Here is a 24,075-nt window from a genome sequence, read left to right on the forward strand (position 1 = left end):
TGTCTCTTCCCCTTTTTGTTCAAAAGCAATGGGTTATCCACAAAAAGTCCATGTTGTTTCCTCTATGCCTTTTCTCATTATGGGAGTACTCTCCCTCTCCCTTCTCTCCTTCCTCTTAGTCTGCATGGAATGGGTTGGTGTATAAATTAATTTACAAAGTAAGTAGTTCCCTTCCTATAATATCTTCATTCCTATGTCATGTTCAAAATCAAGATCAAGCATCACCATTCTTCATTCTGTGAAACAGTCACTATTGACTCTGTACTCTATATACAATGCTATCCTTGCATTTAGCTCTTACACACTTAATATATCCATCTCCATAGATAGTGAGCTCACTGAGAACAAGGACTAAATCTTTTTTCTTCATTCTCTTCTCAGTGCCAAGTACAACAGAAAGCACTGTGGTTGTACAATGTTTTCACTTAACTTACTTAATCCGGGAAGTTTATAGACCATTACTATTATAAAGCCGATTTTACTAAAATTTGGTCTCTTGGGTGTTCAGAAAGAAGAAGACAGAACCACAACCTTTCCCTTCAGGGAACACATTTTATTGTTAAGTTTTCATCTGGGGAAGCCCATAAGTCTGGTTTATAGTATAATAAATATGGCAAAATAGTAACCACACTGAAACAGGAAGGCAACCTTCCCTCCTCCCTCCCCACTCCGGTTTCCTGTCAAATGCATGAGGACAAGGACAGAGGAAGGCCCATTAACAAAGCACTTCAGAAAATGTCTGGAAGAGTAATTTCAAGATTCCAACAGTAGCTGCAAAAGAATCTTTAACTTAAGGTCTTCTCTGAAATTCTCTCTAAATTGGCAATTAATGGCCAACTATAACATGCTTTTCTAACATTTAATTATTTTTTTCATTTACAAAGTTGTAAGCATATTGGCAGTGTTTCTCTCTCAATTAAGAAACCTGAGCATAAAGATGAACACACCTAGTGTGCGCAAAAAAAACCCTGGATCTGCTTTTGCTGCTCCAAAATGAAAGGATTTTGCAGTTGAATATAGGACCATATTGTCTAAAAGTTCCATGTAATTGCTTTACTTATGACACAGAAATCTAATTCAGCTTCCATGCAGTTTAACAGATTTATGGAAAGCCAGATGTTAGCAATTATGGAAACCAACATCATTCATATTCTTGGTAATACAGACCTGTTTGCTCTGCACAAAGCCAACTTAATCTATTATACATATCCCAAGGCATCCAAAGGGAGGAGGCACCCTATTTACATATTGCAACTGTTGTTCTCTGCTGAGCAAACACAAAGACATTCACCCATGATACTTACCAAAATCATCTGACAGGCCTCCAATGACAAAGAGGCAATGAAACAAAAATCAGGCAAAATATTCCATACTCAAATCTATAATCATTAAAGTGTACTTGTTTTTTCTTATTGTAAGTAATGGCTTTTTGCGATTTCCTTGTTTCTCCTTGTAAATTAATTATTTAAATGTTCCATGCTCAGATGAGAATTTCCTCAATAAAATTCTATTGAGGCTAAGCTTACATTAGAACTAATTTTCTTGCATTGACATTTTCACAATTTCTGAAAGCTGTTATTATTATACTCAATTTTGCTTTTAAAAAAAGTCTGGTTGTGCCTAGTCAATCTGCTTTGTTCTTTAATTTGAGGTTCTTAGGTTATTTGGGCATGTAAGAAAACACAATTCAGAAATGTTTATATCAGCAGCAATCAAACCAATCCCAACCTAGCCTCGAACAGTTTCCCTACCCTTCGAGAAAAATGGCTCTGCAGAAATTTTAATAGCGTAACAACTGTAATGGTACCTGCCTCAGGAGCTAAAAGTTCTGCAGGTTGATTTCAGAGATCAAGAGAAACATTTTTGTCAGGGGTTTGGTAGCAGGTCAATTTTTTCATTATCCCATATTCCACTTTCTTGAATAACTTTCATATTCCATCTAGTCTTCCTTTCAAACTCAAAACAGGTGATGTGTCAGAAAACAAAATTTAACCTGGGGTTTGAATATCAGCTGTGTGTGTTCTGACTTGGAAATCATTACCAGACATTAATAGCTTGGAAATGAGAACAGAGCTTGGGGGTTTATTAATGATAGACCAGATAGAGTGCAGCTGCCTCTCCCATAGCTAAAGTAACATTGCCTCTTTTACAGTGGCAGTGAGAAAATGACAGGGAAAAATATACACACTGCGCATCAGCAAAATTAAGTGGAAAACAAACAAACAAACAAAAAACAAAACAGGAAATCCAAGGTCTAAAGTGGCTTGCAAAATACAAGGCTAATGAAATTTTAACCTGCACAGAAAGTTTCAGGTCCCAAACTAGAACACAGACTACTAAAGATGAGGTTGATACACATTGGAACCATCAGAAGAGCTCCATCAGCATGAAGAGGGATTAAACTCATGTCAGTTTAATGAAACATGAGGGGTTCAGCCTGAAAAGGTAAAGACTAAAAGAAAAGTAAGCTACAACTTGGTCTCTTTGAGATGCTGTTATGTACCTCTTGGGAAGAAGTTCCAACGTCCCTCCAGTGTTAACTCCTCTTTGTTCCAGCCTCCTCCAGGAAGAAACCCTTTCCTACAGTGTGTCTCTTACCATCAGTGTGTAATTCTGTTACTCTCCAATGAGTCTTCCCTTTTTCCTTTAACTGAGCAGACCCTCTCTTTAAGCAAAGGAAAAAGAAAAACACCTTGTTTGGGCTGAACCTTTCCTAAGCCATTCCCTAGATCCAGGTCTTTTTTTCCGCAGTGTCCACCACTAGCTGCTACCTCCATTTACACATCTTCACCCTCTCCTAAATGTTTGCAAGCTTCCATGTGACCCTCTCTTTGAAGCCTAAATCCTGAAGTTTCTCACAACTCTTAGTTTGCAAAATCATCACCCTTTAATAAATTATAATATTTGTTATATTATAACAACTCCAAATTATGGAAAAAGCCTAAATGTCCTTCAACTGATGAATGGATAAAGAAATTGTTGTTTATATACACAATGGAATACTAGGCAACGAGAAAGAATGAAATATGGCCTTTTGTAGCAACTTGGATGGAGCTGGAGAGTGTTATGCTAAGTGAAATAAGTCATACAGAGAAAGATACCATCTGTTTTCACTCTTATGTGGATCCTGAGAAACTTAACAGAAGACCATGGGGGAGGGGAAGGAAAAAAAAAAGTTGGAGAGGGAGGGAGCCAAACCATAAAAGACTCTTAAAAACTGAGAACTGAGGGTTGATGGGGGGGTGGGAGGGAGGGGAAAGTGGGTGATGGGCATTGAGGAGGGCATCTGTTGGGATGATTACTGGGTGTTGTATGGAAACCAATTTGACAATAAATTTCATATTAAAAAAATTAAAAAATGAAAAAAAATGTTACAATATTTGTTATTTCAGTCTAAATGCTCTCTTCTTGACCCTTGTGGGGTATGACAGTGCCCTGTTCATCTTCTTACCTCTTTATTCCTCCAATCACTAATCACCAATCATTAATTTACTAACTACAAATATATTTATTGAGCATCTACTCTTTCCTAGACATAGTGCTAGGGACCGGGGATAAAATAGGCAAATACAGATATGGTCCAACAAGTAAGGACCCTGTGTGGAGACGTCTCCAATTTTTCTAATGTTCCATCTCTGGTTGTTGCTTTCTTCCCCCTCAGAGGAAGCAGCATAACATACCAACGAAAAGCGTAAGTTTTGGAATCCAGCAGCTTTAGGTGCCAGTTAATGTGACCAGTTGTCCCAGTTGGCCTAGGACTGAGGGAGTCCCTGAGATAGGTGACTTTCAGTGCTAAACCTAGGAAAGTTCTAGGCAAATGGAGACAAATGAGTCACCTGCACCTTAGTCCCATCCCTGCAACTGTAGTAGATTTACCTAACATTTCTGAACCTTGGTCCTATCATTTGAAAAGTGTGGATAAAAAAATACCTCCAGGGATAATCTGATAATTTGAGTAAGCATATAAGACAATGCTTATCATGTAGTAATTTCTCAAAAATGATTAGCTGCTATTATCATTGTTCTTGTTCATACTGTGTCTGTATTTTTCCTCTTTCATAGCATTCATTTCATCTCATGAATTCCCTTGGCCCATCTTTTCAGGATATACTCAAATCATTACCACCAGTCCTGAGCTCTTTGTAAGCTGACACCTTCATCTGTTCACTGAGGATTTCCTCTTGAATTCTAAATTCTCACACAAATTCTCATGGATTTGATCAGTACATTGGCCAGCCAAAGCCAGAAATGCTAACACTCTAAGCTCTCCCTGAACCCTGATCAGTAAATCTGGTGTTAATATTCAGTGACTATTATTTTTTTTAATTTTTTTTAAGTTTATTTTTGAGATAGAGACAGAGCATGAACTGGGGAGGGTCAGAGAGAGAGGGAGACACAGAATCAGAAGAGGCTCCAGGCTCTGAGCCATCAGCCCAGAGCCTCACGGAACGTGAGATCATGACCTGAGCTGAAGTCGGATGCCTAACCGACTGAGCCACCCAGGCGCCCCTCAGTGACTATTATTAAAAGGATATAGTTGTTTGGTGTTTTTTTTTTTTTTTTTTTTTTGACACTTGATGAAGGTGGCTTGGTCACAGACCACATTTATAGGCTGTGCAAATTTGGGTGTTCTGATGCAGATGGAGAAAACAATTCATTCTAGGTTAGAAAACAAGAGTAGCAAAAAAGCAGAATAGCTTCCTAAATTAACCAAGTTGGTTTACGTTCTGCCATGAATAACTCATGCTTCTTTACTTAGTGATTAAATGTGTTCAAAATCAATACGATTCTGACCAGTGGCGAAAATAAAAAATCTATAAATACTGAAATACTTGCTATCCAAAGAGAATTTTACTGCATACAGAGGCTACAGTGCTGATGGCAGCAACCCTAGATTTCTGTTTTTATATATCTGCTTATAGGTGAGAGAGTGGGTTATGTTCTAGCGGCCTCTGCATCCCTGAGTGGAACAGTTATGTTTTACAAGTTGCTAAATGCCTAACACTGGGCCATACATGTTCTATTGTTATATTCATTTTATCGTGTAACAAAATTTCACCCTCAACTGAAAAAAATTACCCTCTTCCACTTTAATTTTATATCTCCTTTATGTTACCTTGTATGCAGAGCTGTGTTTTCTATCTTCCTTATTCATTCAGAAGGCATATTCTGGTCTTATGTATCTTTGTGTCTCCCACAGCATCTTTATAGGGTCTGTTTCTTACTAAGAAATGCATAAACGTGTTAGATTTGAATCTGGTTGAGCTGTGATTTAAAAAAAAAAAAACCCTTGTCCTTCAGGGACCTCCGTTTTCTCTTTGGTAAAGTATAGGAGTTGTAGAAGGTATTTTCTGAGATCTTGTCCATTTCCAGATGGTATGATTACTTTTTCCTTTGTAGGACTGAGCCTCTAATTCCAGTGTTAGAATATGAGTGGTAATAGATGGAGAACAGGAAAGAGGAGAATGGAAGAACCCAGCTTCAGGAGGACAAAGAGATTTTTTAGAATTAAACAGTTTGCTTAGACAGTCAATATTTATTGAAACACCTGTCTCTCTTAATGAGTGTTTACAAGCAGGTGCCAAAGAGGGAAAGTAATGAAGAGACAAACATGGTTTTTCTGTCTGCATTGAAGCCTTGGACAATGTAATCCTTGGGGACAAATACACATGGGGAATCCAGGTGGGGTGAAACCGAAACTATTTTGACAAATCATTCTTTCAAACAAATTGTCAGATGAGAAAGAATTTCTTCTGTCTTCTGTGCCAAGGGAAGATTTTAGGCACAGACAGGTTACAAAATAATTTCATTTACTACCAGAAACATCCTACAATTTACATAGAATTCAAAGGTCAAAAAAAAAAAAAAAAAAAGAAAGAAAACAAAAAGAAAGAAAAACACCCACCTGGGTGGCTCAGTCAGTTGACTGTCTGACTCTTGATTTTGGCTCAGGTCATGATCTCACAGTTCGTGAGTTTGAGCCCTATGTTGGGCTCTGCACTGATAGCACAGATCTGCTTGGGATTCTCTCTCTTCCTATCTCTCTTTCCCTCCCTAAAGTCACTCTCTCACTCTCAAAAATAAATAAATAAATAAACAAACATTATAAAAACCAAACATTGTCAATGGTACAATTCTAAAACCAGATCTCAGTCTAAAGAACAAGAGGGTCAGATTACAGCACCTAAGAATTCAGAACCTTCTATACCTATTATTTATTGTCTCCTTCTACCACTCTGTTTATTTTGATCCCTAACCTCTAGGAAGTTGTCAAGTTCTTCCAAAAACTCTTTTCCACTAGAAGGAGAGTTAGGACACTGATGAAGGATAACAATTTGGACAACTGTGCTAAGAAGGCCATTATCTACTGAGAGAACCAACAAGCTAAAAATAAACCTTAATGTCATCTCATGGTGTGTTTTCTTGGATGATCTCTTTTCTTGGATCTTCTTCCTCTCTTGATATTGCTTCTCCTAATCAACTGAATTAGTGAAAACAGATTTAGGGCTGCCTTCTATTTTGAAGGGAAATTCTCTGGAAGGATCTAGAAGGCATTTGGTGGAGTCAAGGGAAAACGAAACAAGGAGTAAAAGATTTCAGCCCACTCTGCTCTAGGCTTTTAGGAAACAAGTTCTGTTTATTGTGATTTTTTTTCTGTGTTTTTTACCCTAAGGGAGGTAAAACTATAAAGACCAAAATTTTGTTGGTTTCCAAGGAAAAGCAAAGGAGGCCACTAACATAGATTCTCTCTTTGAGCAAACTCTCATCAGGCTCCTCTGAGCCCTCCTCTTGACTGGGCCTCAACCTTGGCCTATAAATAAACACAGCAGACTCTCAGCACAAATTATTTTGTCCACCACATCCCTCCATGTTAAAACGTTTGAACGAAGAGTAGCATAGCTTTTACATTCAAGAGTGGATCATTAAGATCACGGCTCAACCCCCCTTAGGTTCCTGCATGGGAAGGCTCACAGCTGCCCAGAAAGCTCCCTATTTATTTCAGCCAACACCTGTACATAGTATGGCACCTATGTCCAGTCTCTGTGGAAGATTAGGGGCATAACTTCAACAAGAACTGGTTAATAAACCCAGATGGGATTCACCTGGACCAATGGCCTTTCCTGCTTTCTGTAAATTTCCCCTTCTCCTGGCTCTACTCAAGCCCCCACTATTCTCCCCACCCCAACTCCTTCAATCTCCTTTTAAAAAGCCCAGTAACCTTGCGCAAATACAAGTTGAGTTCAATTCATGCTGGACCTTCTTCCCTGCTGTAATAATTGTTATTGACTAAAATCTGTCCTTACCACTCAGTAAAGAAAGTATAAAGTTTTCTTTATACTTGACACCACTCAAGCTGCTAGAGGATAAACAAAATGAATTGTTGCAGTTCCTCTGTGGTCCAGCTCAGCTCCTCAGAGTAAGTAGCAGTTAGGGACCAATGTCCTCATTCATAACAGAAATGATTTCTAAGTCCCTTTATTAATTTAGTTATTCAACAACTATTTATTGAGCACATAAGATAGGCCAGTAATTGTTCTAGGCATTGGGAATACCACAGCAAATAAAATAGAATTCTTGCTCCTGGGAATGTTAAATTTTAACAGGGTGAGGCAGATAATCTCTTCCGTGTATCTGACTCAGCGACCTGCAGAAACTTTGGTGTCCCTGCCATCCCCAGGTACTTTTATTGCATCATTATTAACACATCTTTGTGAAACAAAGATTTGTATCATTTTATTGTGTATAATGATAATTTACAATACTTATACCCATATTCTTCAAAGTTTCAAAATCCTTTAAAATTCATGATTTAGTTCTTTAAAAAAAAAACAAAAAAACGTAGAATGTTAGCCTTACCATCATCTCTACTCAAAAGATAATTGAACTGAGGGCCAAATAATCATTGCTTCTCAAATGTTTCTACCAAATTTACCTCTATGGCAGAACGGAATGACCACCCATTTCTCAGATTCCTGGACATACACAAAGGGGAAACAGTGAGTCTGAAATTATTTGAAGCTTAATGTTTTCTATTAGAAACTATTTTTGCCTGCCCCTCTATAGTCAGACTGTTTTGATAGATCATTTTTTTCTCAAACCCCTGAGTAGAATAAGATTCCTCTTTTAGATTGATGTACCTTCTCATGTAGCAGCATGCTTTCAGTGACAATTGTACCCCAGTATAAGAAGCACAGCAGAAGGCAATACATGGTCAAGTAACAACATGCATAGGGCCATATGGCCAGTAAGTTCCTGAGTCAGGATGCAAATACAGGCATCTTGACTTTAGGTCTGGCTTGTCATCATGTGGTAGGGTCTCCTCCCTAAGAAAAGAAAATGGATAAAAAAAGCCAAAACCCTCAAGGCAACCTGGCTACACGCGTATGTGACATCTCTTATGACCTTGTAACATGAGACCATTTAATCAGACTGCAGGCTTGTGTGTTACCATATATGGGAGACAAAGAAGTAGAAAAAATATAAAAAACTACACCACGTGGTATTCAGGGGTTCAGTTTTTCGGGTACAAACCTAACAGCCATGTTGGCACGAATAAAGTTGCTTCCTGGAAAGAGAAGCTTCAGTGTCACAATTCTCTGTGTGAGAATCCTGCTACAATCATACTATGGCGGGTTACCAATTCTACAGAAAATGGATGGATATAGTGATATCTTGCAAAGGCTAAATGGTCAATTTCCAATACACCAACTCGTCCACAGATTCTCAAAGTATTAATTAATGCTCACTATATGTAAAAATTATTATTAAAAATAATAAAACAAGGACAGCAAGCTTCCTCTCTAAAAAACATAATAGTTAATGGGACCAATTAGAATCCTCACCACCTACTCTAGTAATGTGGCTTACACTCCTCTCTGTTTCTATTGCTGGGGCCATTATAATAGCATCTTAACTGTTTTCTCTGCTGATATCTCCTCAAACATTAACAACCTGATCATACCACTCTCTCATCTCAAGAATTTTTTTTTAAGCAGGAAGATGACCCAGTTGGAGTTGTTACAAAGCAACCATCCAGGAATCTACAGAAAATTAAACTTGAACCCATATTCTATGTAGATATTGCCTCTAAACTGACTGCTTCAGTAAGTCACTTCACAACTTCTCGGCTGAGAAATTGTTACTTGCTGTGTGGTAGACCTCTGTGTTCTTCATTTTATCCTTCTGTAAAATGGGGAATCATACCCCAATACCAGGGTTGTTGTGAGAACTTTAGTACAAAATGTGATCACACAGTAGCTGCGTGTTGAGGATCACGATCAATAGACAGCTAATTCTGATGGCCTCGCTTTTCTCTGAAGAGACATTCCAAGCAAAAGGAATAGGAAGAGCAAAACCGCATAGGTGTGGAAAATCACAATGATACACATATGAGAGAGGGTTTAAAATCGTGTAAGAAATACTACTTATTTACAGCTAAATATTTATAGCAATTTATACAGGTCAATAGTTCAACGTTGAGAGACAGTGATATTGTGAAGTAAGATTCACAACTTTCAGCTCCTTAGCTTAGAAAACAAGACCCTTTATCATCTGGCTTCTAGCTCTACATACAAGGCTCCTTTCTTGTTCCCCACCTACAACACACTCACATATATATCAAGTACTTTATCCACCCTGGAAATGTCACCATCCTTTGGACACATTTAGATCTCTTTCATGACTCTGCTCCAATCAGACTGCTATTCCTGCCTGGAAAACTTACTTTAATATCTACTCTTCCCTGGAAAAAATTCCTTCTTATCCTATAAACTTGGTGAAAAAAAAATCCTACTTTCTGTGAAAGATTCCTATGTACATTGCCATCCCCATATGCCCTAACCCCAAAAAACATTTTTTTCCTACGATTCTTATTTTTATTTATTTATATATCTAACTGCTCGACAGTTCATCCTCCCCCAATTCCTGCCCCTTCCTATTTCCCAGTTTCAGAGTAGAAGGGTGAAATGTGTGTCTCACTGTGTGCCTAAAACTTAGCACATGGACTAGCACAGACCAGACCCTCTCAACAGTTGCTCACTGAAAAGGTGAATGGTGAAATTTCTGTTGACAGTGCTTTGTTTGGTTTGAGTATAATCGTTTAAAATTCCCTGCTCGTAAATCCAGAGGTAAATATTTCACAGCAGCATAAGTAATCTCAGACTAAAACAAACAATTCAATATTTATTTCAAAGAAGTCATAGATGCTGATCTCTGAGTTGTTGCACAGACATGATCTTTGGTTCTAAGACATCCAAGCCAGAAATTTCTGTGATGAAACAATTGTTTACACTGTGCTATAAGAGGCAGGAAGCTGACACCTACGTGTAATTAATTCAATACCAAAAAGTGTTCAGAAACCGAGAAAAGCAAGTGAACATCCCCTCAGATCAAACTGTAGATCCCCAGGTGAAAAACAACAAGAAGTTAAATCAGGGTGGTGACTGGAAACACCGAGGCTGGATCCTGGTATTTCAATGGTGGTTTTTACATGGCTGGGAGAAGATCTGTGACTCTAGTGAAAAATTATGGTTCCCCTTCCTCCAAAGGATTCATGTAGACATATATACACAAACTTGCATTCAGTTTCAGGGCATTCACAGAGCCCTCTGAAGGCTTTCAATGAAACCTCCAAGACAGCGATCGTCAAACGTGAGTGGGCATCAGAATCAACTAAATGGGGCTTGTTAAAAAAAACAGATCACCAGCCCAGTCCCCAGACTTGCTGAGTTAGTAAGGTCTGGGATGAGGTAGAAAGTTTTCATTTACAACAACTTTCCAGGCGATGCTGCTGCTACTGGTCTAAGGATCACACTTCTAGAACCACTGCCCTAAGCTACATGGAATTGAGTTCACAAAAAGTACTGTTAGGAAACTCTTTTTTAGGAATACTGCACTCATTCTGTTGTCACCCAGTTGAGACTATCAACTATTCAGGACAAAAGTAAAACAACAACAACAACAACAACAACAACAAAAACCCAAGTCATTTCAAACATACTAAAGATTTGGCACATTGCAAGCTTCAAGAGTCTATGCAAGAGAAAATCAAAGTTGCCTCTACTGTAACTTAATCTTTCCAAAAAAGGCCAAGTTCACAATGACAGGGAAGACTTAGAGAAAACTGGAACTGCACTGCAAAGCACCTTTTCAGGGAACACACCAGCCTTTTCCTTCTGTGTTACCCAACTGCTACTCCCTCCATACCAGGCCCCTGCATGCTCTACACTCCTCACATGTTTCCCTTTCTCAGAACTCCCACTGGGACTGTTCACGCAATGCAAAATCGTCCTCCATGGCCTCTGGAACCAGGCGCCATCACTCTTTACGGCCCCAGAGTCTAAATAAGCACCAGGCATCTAAGTATTGCTTTTGAATTCCTGTGACCCAAGACGTCACAGTACCAAGTCTTCATTTACCACAGTGTTAATGCAATCTTTTGGATGATTACCACCAAACAAGAGGTCAGGAGAGCAATATGAAAAGGAGATAAAATATCCATTCCAAAGTGAAATATGTTTATCAAAAATATAGAGGCTGGCATTATAGGGCTTAGGGACAAACCAGCAATATCCCAATAAGCCTTTGGGAGATCACTCAATAGAGGAGAGTTCAGTGATTTCATTTTTAACGACCACAGTAAAAAAGAAAGTCATAAACAAAAAGCCACATTCTTTACAACAAAACTCAATGACAGTATAAAAACTACAGGTACTTAAAGGACAAGTAGTATGCTCAATAACCTGTTGTTATAGAACTTGAAAAAAGCCCTCTTTTGAGCAGATCATTATTCAATGATACTGAATAAATGAGGTTTTCTGGAAATTCCTAAAGCAGGCTATTTTCATCCTTGAGTTTTCATTTAGTCTATTCTACAGAGTACCAAATCCACTTCAGGACACTAATGTCTAGTAAAGGCTCTGACAAGTCTTGCAGTTAGTACACCAGGTTAATTATATTTCATTTAGGATTTTCCAAATATATTTGCTACTAAAACCTTTCTTTGAAAAATACCCTAGCATTAGTGTCTAGCTGTAGACTTTGCTAAATGCTCTGCTTGAAGTCTTGCCCCACTTCTGTTTTAACCACTGATGCCAACTGTGGGGAGGAAAAAAAGAAGCTGCAGTAGTCAAAATCATTTTATTTCTTTCTTTATGCTAGGCAAAACCCAGACCCCAGTTAAAAAAATAAAAGTATATATATATATATATATATATATATATATATATATATATACACACACACACACACACACACATATACACACATATATACACACATATATATGTGTATATATATATATATCCTATAAGTAATTATATATCCTATATATGTATATATATATATTTATATAAGTATATATATATATGTATATATATATAAAGTATATACAAAGTATATATATAAAAGTATATATATATCCTATAAAGCACAGCTGTTCTTCCTAGTTCAATGCAACTGGGGAAAAGAGAGCAAACCACTCAGGCCTCAGCAGCTGAACCAAGGATGAGCTGGCTTGTTCACCTGCACTGCTACTGCTCTTCAGGTATGCCTGCCATTTGAACTCAGGAGCTTTTGATCCCCCCGACTGCAACTGGCCATCACGGAGCAATACTAGACGTTCCCATAGCCTTGGGGCCAGCTCTGGGCAGAGGAGCATGTTGATGTATGCAGGTGGCTTCTCAGATGGCCACCATCATTTGTTGAGATACATGAGGCTCTCCTGAATACACTGTCATGGAGCCAAATCTTAGTTTCTCGTGTACACACGTGTAAAACAAACTAAATTTAAAAATCATGGACTTGATGTATCTGCAAGCATACGGTGAAAGTAGAAGATGGTGTGATTATCTGAATGATCATCACTTAATCTAATCCTTTCATAAATTATCTTTAACTAATACACAATTGACTGGGGCAATTGGGGGAGCAGAAATAACATGGGCTCTTTCACACACGGCCAAGCTGCCTGTGTTTCCCCTCACTTGCTACCTATTTCACAAAGGAGTTTTGGAGGTTAACTGGCACATGGTTGGCATTTGATAAATAAAAATATTAATGTTACCATTTGTGTAGCAAGACTTTAGCAGGCAATAAAGCAATATTTTGTTGCTTAATATTTCAAAAATATTAAACATGTAAACTCTTTGAAAAGATGTTGGTTAACACTTTCAGGAAAAAGAAAGCTACCAATAAATAGCTTTATGACCGTGAATAATTTATTGAATATCTCAGTGTGCCTCAGTTTGCCTATTATGCAGAGATTATAATTATATTTACCTGATAGAATTGTTTTGAGGATGAAATGAGTTAGAAAATATAAAGCTCTGGGGCGCCTGGGTGGCGCAGTCGGTTAAGCGTCCGACTTCAGCCAGGTCACGATCTCGCGGTCAGTGAGTTCGAGCCCCGCGTCGGGCTCTGGGCTGATGGCTCAGAGCCTGGAGCCTGTTTCCGATTCTGTGTCTCCCTCTCTCTCTGCCCCTCCCCCGTTCATGCTCTGTCTCTCTCTGTCCCAAAAATAAACGTTGAAAAAAAAAAAATTAAAAAAAAAAAAGAAAATATAAAGCTCTAAGAAAAGTGCCATCACATGAAGTTATTAAGTAATCTTAACTACTACTAATACACCAAAACCTTCCCACCTTTCATGTCTAATTATCACCATGTGGTTACAATGATGGTTCTCTCTGATCACTCTCTTTCCCAATTACCTATTTTATAGTTTTGACCACATAATTTTGCAGTTAATTATAACCTGTTTCAGAATGCTATTGGTTGTTTCATGTATGTTGGTTTTTATCTCCAACTTGGTGTTTTAAAGTTTCCTACGGGATGGAAAAAAAAAAGTCCCTAAGAGATGGATTTTCTGCATCTTCCACATCACCTGTCTCAGTGCTAAGACCACTGCAGGCTAATTTTTATGGATAGAAAATTTGTAACATTGGTATGCTTATAAAGGGTTTTATAATTGTTTGTTCAAATAGCTTATTTTCAACTTCTTCCTTTTTGCCCATGTGATCTTCACCTGGATGAGAAGTGACGTTCCCTGGCTCCCCATATAACAAAGCACTGCTCCAAAGCACAAGTCCACAGTTGTTTTATCTGCTCTACGGCTGATCACAGCTGCTGTTAGGAAGGTATTTGAACATTGTCACCAAAAAGATACTAAATAGGGCCAAGGTGGCCTACAGAACAGACCCTCTAATTAGTTTGAGATCCTGTTAGAATAATTCCCTAAAATGTCTGGTTTTAGTCTGAAACTAAAGTGGAGAACAGTGCATAGGCCTGCTGTGTCAGCCCAGAAAGGCTAAAGGTGACCACGAACCTCAGGTTCATACCTGAGTTTAGTGCAATGAATTCTACTCTGACATCATTGTGTGAAGTATTTATCACCAAAACTTGAGTAGGTGCATTGACCTTTCCTGAGCAGCCTCTAGAATATATTCAATTTATCTTATGTGCTGATCTGCTCCAGGCTTACATATGTAGGTATGTATGGCTGGACTTGAAGGGGAGCAGGAAGCTTCCTGAGAGTCCAAAGGGACTCATTTTCACTTGCTTTCACTTGACTCACATCTGCAATTGTGTGTTAAGATCCACTGTGAGGTCATGCTCAGGTATGCAGAATATCACTTCTATTAGAGGTTGGCAAATGTTCTTAACCTCTCCATCTTGCATCCTGACTATACCAATCTCTTTTTGTATCCATTCCCTACCCAGGTGCTATCTGCAACTGGTCTGTCAATTTGATCCATTTTGGTGACATGTGGCAATTGTTTGTCATGCAACTGAGGTCCTTAAGTCACAAACCACACTTCATACTGTTTCTAGCTAAAAACAGCTCCATGGGCCAGGTGGCATCTGCCTTTGGGAAGGCTCAATAGTAGAAAATCTATTATTTGGGGCGCCTGGGTGGCTCAGTCGGTTAAGCGTCCGACTTCGGCTCAGGTCATGATCTCGCGGTCCGTGAGTTCGAGCCCCGCGTCGGGCTCTGTGCTGATGGCTCAGAGCCTGGAGCCTGCTTCAGATTCTGTGTCTCCCTCTCTCTCTTACCCTCCGCCATTCATGCTCTGTCTCTCTCTGTCTCAAAAATAAATAAACATTAAAAAAAATTAAAAAAAAAAGAAAATCTATTATTTGGCTGAAAACCAAATCTAAAGTTTCTAAAGTTCTTTGGCAACAAATATCAATTTTGAAGTCAATGAGACCTCACTAACTACTAACAAGGAAGGGTGGGGTGTTGTTTAACTGAAAATACTTTCATATGCAAGGGGGGCATCCTTATTGTTTGCAAAGAGAGAAAATCCAATGACTATCCCAAGATTGGGGTGTATGCCTCTGTCTGAAGTCATCTTAGTCTGAAACAGCCTGGTCCACAACGATGCTTTTACCACCCTAGCATGCCTCTACTCTGAAATAGAGAAAAAAGCACATTTGAGCCTACTTTCTTAAGGATTTTTTTAAATGCAACTTTCTTTCATATTAGAACAATTTGTATAACTCATGTTTCCATTTTGGCTCTGGACACCAGGATAGTCACAAGCATCTTTGCTGACTTTGATGGTGACTAGAACTTCCTTATTTTTCAAATATTTTTATTTTAATAACTCTGTTAAATATGTTTTCTTTATATATAGAAGTCATTGCTTTTAAGAGGCAGAGGATAAATAAACGAATGGAAAAATCAGTATAAGTTAGTTGAAAATCTATCCACCAGGGGCACCTGGGTGGCTCAGTTGGTTAAGCATCTGACTCTTGTTTTGGCTCAGGTCATGATCTCATGGTTCCTGGGTTCGAGCCCCGCATCAGGCCCACACTAGTAGTGTGGAGCCTGCCTGGGATTCTCTGCCTCCCTCTCTCTCTGCCCCTACCCTGCTCTCTTTCTCAAAACAAATAAATGAACATTAAAAAAAATCTATCCACCACCATTTCTCATACTCTTTATTCCCAACCCTTTCCTTTGCTTTTTCTACTCTGGATTCATATGGTGAAAAATGAAGCAAAGGAAATGATATCAGTGGATAGCCAGCTGTTAAAAACCTGCCGCCTTGACATCCTGTCCCTGGTCTAGCAGGATGACCCAAGACACAGGCCGTGAGTCCACCGGATACAATAATTCCCCCATGCTGTTGATTCACACAGAATGTACCAAACTGTCCATCTGGGTCTCATTCATTGTCTCTCATTTTCTCTTTGCCTTGTCTCCTGGAATTCCAGCTTCCCTGCTTAACATCTTCAGTCATGGGCTCATAGCTGGCCTCCTTCCTTACAGAAAGCATTGCAGTGTTAATATATCAAAGGCAGAAGCTTTGCGTTCACACAGATCTGCAGTATGGTCTCTGTGCCATTTCTCAGATGTAGAATTTGGGACAAATTATCTTAATCCTGAGACCTTATCTTCCTCATCTTTAAAATAATAAGAGGTCTTCCCACTTACTGGAGTTGTGAGAACTGAATTAGATAATGCATGAAACTCCCTGGCACAGTGTCTGGCACACAGCATGGGTTTTCAGTTCGTGACAATGGCTAAGAGCTACCAAGCACTTAAAACGCAAGTGCTGAATGCTTTTTTCCCCTGTTAGCTTATGTAATCCTCACAATTACTCCACAGCAATTTATGAAGATGGCACTTCTGTAAATTGCTTAGAGCAGTGTCTGGCACCAAGTAAGCTCTCAATAAATGTTAGCTCTTATTAGTATTACTGTTGCTGTCTTCATTTGACAGGTGAGGGATTTGAGGTGAAGTGAGGTTAAATGTTGACTATTATTATCTACTACTTGCCAGGATATTTGCATATAAGAACACTTCTATTACAAAAAATTCGACCAGCAAGTATTATTTTAATCATTGTATGCCAAGGAAACTAAGGATTAGAGACGTTAAACATCTGGCCAAATGCCACTCAGCTAGAAAGTGGCCAAGTTGGGATTTGATTCCAGGCTTATATGCACTTGAAACCTTTCTCCCCTCTGTATCACACTGTCACCCACTAAGCCTTCATAACTCCCACCCATCAGGAAGCACATCCAGGTCCTAGCCCTTTTTATCTCCACTCCCATGAGAACCAGGCACTGGGCAGTGAGAGCAGAACCCAAACCATTCTCAGAACATTTCAATCCACCCTAACCTATGAACAAGTTAAAAGTGAAATCTTCCCGAGTGATTCCAACAGAACCTTTTCTGGCTGTTTTATGTTGCTTTGCAAGCTGATGACAGTTGCAGCAGCTGTTCTGACAAGTAAATCCTTGTTGGCTTGTTTCCAGTGATCAGAGAGCAGACTCCAGGGTCTGGGGACCTGCCTCACTCAAGCAAGTTCTACAGAAGCAGCATTAATAGAGGCCGAGGGGCCATGCCCCATAAGAAGAGCCGTATGTCACCCCTCAGTATGCTGCTTCATCAACAAAACAAATTCTACTGGAATTTGAAAATTCTGTTCAATAAAAACAACAACCAATGTGTGACTAATACAATTTAATTCAATACAAATCTATAAAGGATATCAAAGTATCAAAATCTCAACCAACTAATGGAGAAGACAAGCCTGATCTGGCAAGTTCCATAAGAGATTGCAAATAAATGGCCATGGGGATGCATAAAAGGGAGATGATGAAGATGAAGATGCTGATGATGAAGATGATCTTATAGAAATTCTATGATGGTAGTTCTCTAAATTAACTCAATATTCTTTCTACTGACTTGGAGACTTCAAAAAAAAAAAAAAACAGATGACTCTGTCTATGTCCCCCAAAAAGTCAACTAAATCAGAATCTCCAGGTGTGCTGGCCCATCATAAGTATTTTTTTTAAAGCTACTCAGGTGAATCTACTGTGAAACAGGTTTGAGAATCACTGGTTTAGGAAGCAGGACTTCATCAGGATTTTGACAACTGGAAATGAGGACAGAAGGATGGTCAGAGAAAAGCATACAAGTAAAGGACTTAAGGAAAGAGAGTCCAGGGTTTGGGAAGAATGGAAGAGGGATTTGAGCAGGCTAGCAGATCCATGCACAGTGAGAGAGGAACCAGAGGAAAATAAAGTTTCATTTGCAGGAGCAAGATCATGGAGATAGACTGACATTGAGGGAGTTTGAATCTCCTTTTCAAAATATGTAAACCCCTGCTCTTTACATATGCCATTGTTAATTATACATTAGTTCCTATTTCTAGATGACCCAGATAATTATGTCTAGATAAAAAATCAACAGCTCAAAACTTCTATGTTGCAACTGGGAATCCCTGACTCCCACTACCGCATCTAAAGAAAGAGCACGCTGCACTGCACCCTACGGTAGCCACTGTAGGTAGTCATCCTGTGTGCAAATACCATTGGGCAAAGTTTTGTATGCACAGCTCTCCTGGAATTATAAAAATAAACAAGCATAAGAGAAAGGGGCAGGTAGACACACAGTCTGTTAGACTCCTCAGTAATGCTGATTCTGTCTGCCTCTATAATACCTAAGACTTATCGTTTCTTCAATTAGATGATGCACTTTAGGAGAAAGAGGCAAATCTTAAGCATTTTTCTCATGACATAGTAAATGTGCATGTGTGCTGGTTCTTCTGACATCAGTAACATGCAATGCTTACAGCAACTGATGCATCGATCAGGTGTTATTATTTCCATCTGACAAAAATGGCATGGAGTGGCATGCAACTGTTCTCCTGGACTGCCTCATTTCGGCTTCTAACACATGCCATTCCCAATATGATTTCAGGAAAAAGCATAGTTGAATCTACGTTGTCAAACACCTTTATAAAAAATTTTATAGGTTGTTTCAGATGCTATTTCTTTATGTGTAAGAATTAATAGATGATGTTATTTAGGGCCTGGTGTGATAGAATAATTTCCAATGCTATTAAGGTGTATTTTGATGATTCAGAATATTTCAGGTCATAAATCGCTCAAGAACAGAGATCTTACCTGATTCATACCCACATTCCCAAAACTCTTAACACAATGCTAGTGTGATGGCTGTTCTCAATAATTTTTTTTCTGAAATAAAACTCACATGATTTTGTGATATTTAACATCTTATGTATTAACCACCATCCACACAACTAGTTATGCCAAACCAAACAGAAAATAAATCCGACTTGATATAGTTTTTATTACTTCTAGTCCTTCAAACATTTGACATATATGCATTACTTATCCCATTTGTACCTACACTGTTCTAGGGGCCGGAGGGACAGTGGCAAAATATGAACAAGGTCTCTGTCCTCAATTTGTACCCTTGTGGCAAGAGACAATTACACACACAGGTATGTACAACAAATTGAGAATTAAAAATGTTACAAAAGATAGCAAAGAGAGTGATTTAGTGAAGTCACCAGAAAAGGACTACTTCAGATAAAATGGTCAGGGAGTGGGATTTGAGCTGAGAATTATATAAAGAAAAAAGACAGCCATATAATGACAGGCAATGAGTGTTCCAGACAGAACAGCAAAGGCAAAAGCTCTGAAACTGGCTGAGTTCATTGTACGTTCAAGGCATGAAAAGATTAAAAAGGCTAACATCGATAGGAGTTAAATCCAAGAAGTAGGTAGAGGCAATATTACCTAAAGCCTCGAAGTCCACATGAAGATTTTAGAAATTTATTTTCCATTCAGTGGAAAGGCATTAGAAAGGTGTAATACAAAAATGAAATGATCTGACATATATATATGTTGCACCATGAACAGAACAGAGCACCATGAGAGCACCATGAACAGAGTGCTCTCAACTACCAAAGAAAAACTGAATGATGGCCAGACTTCTGTTCTTATTAAGACCCATTCACAAAGTTACTTCCAAAAGTGTGGAAATGAAAGGGCATTCAGATTAAGAATTACCTGAATTAAAAATGCCACTAATAAAAACAACTCTACTGCCTTGTCAAGGAATCGAGTTTGCTATAGTTTTCCTGTGCAGAACAGAGATCAGTTCATGGAAGAAGAAAGTGCCTCCTCAGGGAGGGCAGGAGATTTGATCCCCAGGCATTCAACTTAGCATGGAAGAGAAGACTCCACAGGTGAGGTGACCATGACATCTGTCAACTGAACGGGGACATTTATGGGAGTCACAGGGTGCTATGGATAATTACATCAGAACAACAGGCATAAACTGGAACTGTACCTGGTATCTGGGGTGTAGAGTTACCCTTCATTTAGGCTTGAGTCTCAACCTGTATCGAACCAACTATGTGGCTAGGAACAAGGTATCACCTTTCTGAGACTGAATTTCTTTATCAGTCACATGAAGTGGTTGCATTTTTCTCAGTGACTGAATACTAACTACTAAAGGGTCTTACTGAAGAGACAGAAGAATGAAGTCCATTTCACACTCACAGAGCAAATATACTGACAGTGGTACAGCGTGTCAAGCCACAGAAACATACATCAGGGTAAAGCTACAGTTAGCAGAGGACAAGAGTGAGAGCTCCTATGAAGACATCAAAAAATGCCTCATGGGGGCCTCGTGGCACATGAGATGAATTGAGGAAAAAGAACAGAAATTTGTATACGAATCAACATGATCAAAGAAAAGATAGGGTCATCTTCGATTCAAAGTTCTGTTCTCTCCCAGCCAGAAGGGAGAGCATAAGCAAAGGCACATAAGTGTGCAAGGCCATGGCAGGTCCAAGCAGTTATAAAATTGGTTTAACTAGGTGATCTCTCAGCCCCTTTATCCAATAAAAAGCCAAGAGTCTCCCATTTAATGAGGTCAAATACACTGTTTAAAAATGACATTTTTATTTTTAATGCCCAAATATAACACCACATATGTCAGCATTCCATCTCTCTACCTCCATTTCTCAGTAACAACTGCCATTCTATCTATGCCTATTCACGTAACATTTATTCACACTGAGGTACACACATACAGAAGTTCTTGGCCATATGTAAAGGAAGTATCTGAAGACCCAGGATAGATGTAAACCTCTCCCTAAGGTCACAGATCTTTATTTTAAGAATAAAAGAAACATATACAGAGCTGGGGGCAGAGTGCTGAATATGTAGGAAAATTTAAGATAACAGTAACTAACATTCAGTCCACATTTAACAGGTGTCAATTCAACTAGTTCTCCCAGCACTCCTCTGACCCAGATAGAACATTTCCATTTTTCAGATGAGATAACTGAGGTGTGGACTAGATAAGATCTTGCCACAGGGAAGTTAGAAATGACAGAGCTAGACTCTGACTGCAGGGAGTCTGGCTCTAGGATCCATGCTTTTCACAACTACACTGCATGCCTCTCAACAGTGGCGTCAAACTGTGGTGGACAGTTCACGCTGTGCACCCACTGTTCCCTAATTCATCTTTACTGTAAAACAACCTCAGGGGAGAAGTTGGGAAAAACAGAAAAACATTAGATGGATCTCAGTAGCAACCATTAAAAAAAAAAAGATATGCAACGAGCAAAGACAAGAGAATGAATGAATTTTCAAAATCAAATTTGCATTTTCTAATTCAGCAGTCTGGACCCAAAGCCAGAATGCTTGCCCTTTAGGTCTGTCCAAATCAGCCTAAAGAATTTAGCTGAGTTCACAGGACATGACATAAGTGGAATGGCCAAGGTTCTCACAGAAACAATTAGAGTTTTGATCAGTTGTTTGTATTTTATGAAAGTTGTAGGGTCTTGAAGATGAAAAACTGTTAATTTCCTCTGTTCAGCACTTAACAGAATCTCAAGCAGAACAGTGGTGAAAGGAAACTTTGTAAGGATGATGGTGGTAATAACAATAATAAGGTTAATGCAGCTATATTATGTTTGCATAACAATGTAAAGCTTACAATTTTTAAATGTGTGGTATCCCACTTAATCCTGGCAACACATATATATCATTATTCTACTTTTATCACTTTCACAGCAGAAGGCTCACAGAGGTGCAGTATAAGAGCTGGAATTTAAACTAAACTTTCTCAGTCTAGTAGTATTTCTTCTTCTCCCACTTCTGTTTCTCAAACTGTTAAAAATTTCAGCAAGCCATCATGATTTTACTGCAAAAGAACTAAAAGCCACAGCATACAGACTCAGGCTTTGATACTCTGACTGCCCCAGTTTCCATATAAAAATCCTAAAACCCCACACTGCATAATCCCTACCTAATCCCTGAATTGTTGAGGGAGGAAATTTGAAAACTAATGAGTTTAACCAGCAAGGGGTCATATTTTAACACGGAAGCTGAAAAGAGTGCCAAAGCAGGCTGCCCCTCCTGCAAAGGTCCAGAAGGATGAGGGCATGGCTAAAAGCTGCTTACCAATACAGGACTCCCCGGACAGTGAATAGGTCCCATCGTCATGGAAACCGCTTCTGCACTCACAGTGGTACCACCCTGGCAGGTTAACGCAGCGGGAATGGTTGTGGCACTCAATGATTCCCTCTGTGCATTCATCAATATCTGCCTCAGAGAAAAACACAAGCCCACCAGGACATTAAATTCTTTTGACACTAACCTTTCAGTAAACACCTAAAACATGCTCATGTCAACATAACAGTTAAAACTGGTTAGTCACCCAAAATGAAAGTCGCAGGAAAAATCAAATCCCATTTTTACCCCCGAATCCAAACAAATTGAATGCTATGGGTGTGTTCTCATATACTAAATAATAAATGAGAGCTGATGATCATGAAGACATCCTATCCTGTTTTGTTGGCTTCTGCATAATCAAAGTAAATTGAGGATGTCTGGCACACTTTAGGTATTGAGTATATATGGTTTTTTCTTTATGGTTTCCCAAACAGTAATTCCAGATATTGTGTGCTGTTCCTTGGAAATATCTGTGAATAAATAAGCTCAGGAAACTCTAGGTTAAATAGTGTTAAACGGGTTTCTTTTGTACAGTGGTATCAAAGAGACAGCATATTCATATGCCTTGCAAAGCTCAGAAAGAAGAAGAATACTATGCACTGTTTTCCAAATTTCTGTGCGTGAGGGTTACTTTTTCTTGGGATACCTCTAGGATCCTGTGAGACTAATGTTTTGGGAAGCATAGTTGGGTAACTACTGCTCCAATTACTTTATTTACAATTTTTTAAATATTTATTTTTGAGAGAGAGAGAAAGAGAGAGAGAGAGGCGGGCAGAGAGACAGGTACACACAGAGAATCCAAAGCAAGCTCCAGGCTCTGAGCTGTCAGCACAGAGCCTGACGCCAGGCTTGAACTCACAGACGGCAAGATCATGACCTGAGCCAAAGTCGGATGCTTAACCCACTGAGTCACCCAGATGCCCCTGTTCAGAATTCTTGTAAAGCTTAAGTACTTGATTTATGAGAGTCAATGAGAGATCCTCATTCTTCAAATCATTCCTGATGGAAGGACATGTTCTGGGCTTTGTTTGCTCTAGGATCTGGCTTTTTCACATAAGCAAATGCCTAGATCATGCACAGATTCTCTAGCCCAGAGGCTTGCCTCTGAGCTGAAGGGGTTGACACCACTGTAGAAAGACGAGCTGTCAACTGTCATGCCAGGGTCAGCTCATTTTTAGAGAATCTCTCCATGTAATTATTTGTTGGAATATAGCAATTGTTGCCTGGGAATCTTTTACCAGTTCTCCTGTTAATATCTTAACTATGACAGTCTTATACAAATAGAAATCTAATTAATATTGGGATATAACACATCATGAATAAAACACATTTTGGAATCTTTTTCAGCAGTGCCCTGCTGTAGGCATCATCTCAGGGGCAATCAGCTACCAGTGTTTCTATTACCTTGACATGTGCTAAGGTGTGCACAGGGCTGTGAATGTAGCTTGCAACCTGTCAGTCTCATGTCATGGCATCCCAGCCAAGTAAAGAGAGAGAAAGTGCAGCACTTTATACTAGGCAAATCCAGCTTTGTGTTGTTGCTGTTGTTGTTGCCGGCTGCCATCTTCCTCCTTTACGATTTGTTATCCTACAGTCCTTAGAGTTCTTTGACTCATAGCATCCCTTAGGTTTCTTTTTCCTCATTATTTTTTTCATTTTAATTTCAGTATAGTTAACATACAGCATTATATTAATTTCAGGTGTACAACATATTGATTCAACAATGCTATACATTACTCAGTGCTCATAATGATAAGTGTACTCTTTAATCCCCATCAGCTATTTCAT

General features: G+C 39.0%; 1 protein-coding gene across 2 annotated transcripts in view; it reads right to left on the bottom strand.

Moving 5' to 3' along the window:
• Nucleotides 1–24,075, bottom strand: part of NELL1 (neural EGFL like 1) — an 877,378-nt gene that overhangs the window by 23,217 nt on the left and 830,086 nt on the right. The window contains exon 16 of one of the 2 annotated variants that reach the window (XM_086677813.1): nt 22,237–22,377. The exons of the other annotated variant lie outside the window; for it this stretch is intronic. Coding sequence (XP_086533939.1) covers nt 22,237–22,377 — 141 coding nt within the window. The remainder of the gene's footprint in view (nt 1–22,236; nt 22,378–24,075) is intronic. 2 annotated transcript variants of the gene reach the window in all.

This window comes from Puma concolor, chromosome D1 (assembly GCF_028749965.1).
Source record: "Puma concolor isolate L17-30 chromosome D1, mPumCon1.1.hap2, whole genome shotgun sequence".
Taxonomy (NCBI): domain Eukaryota; kingdom Metazoa; phylum Chordata; class Mammalia; order Carnivora; family Felidae; genus Puma; species Puma concolor.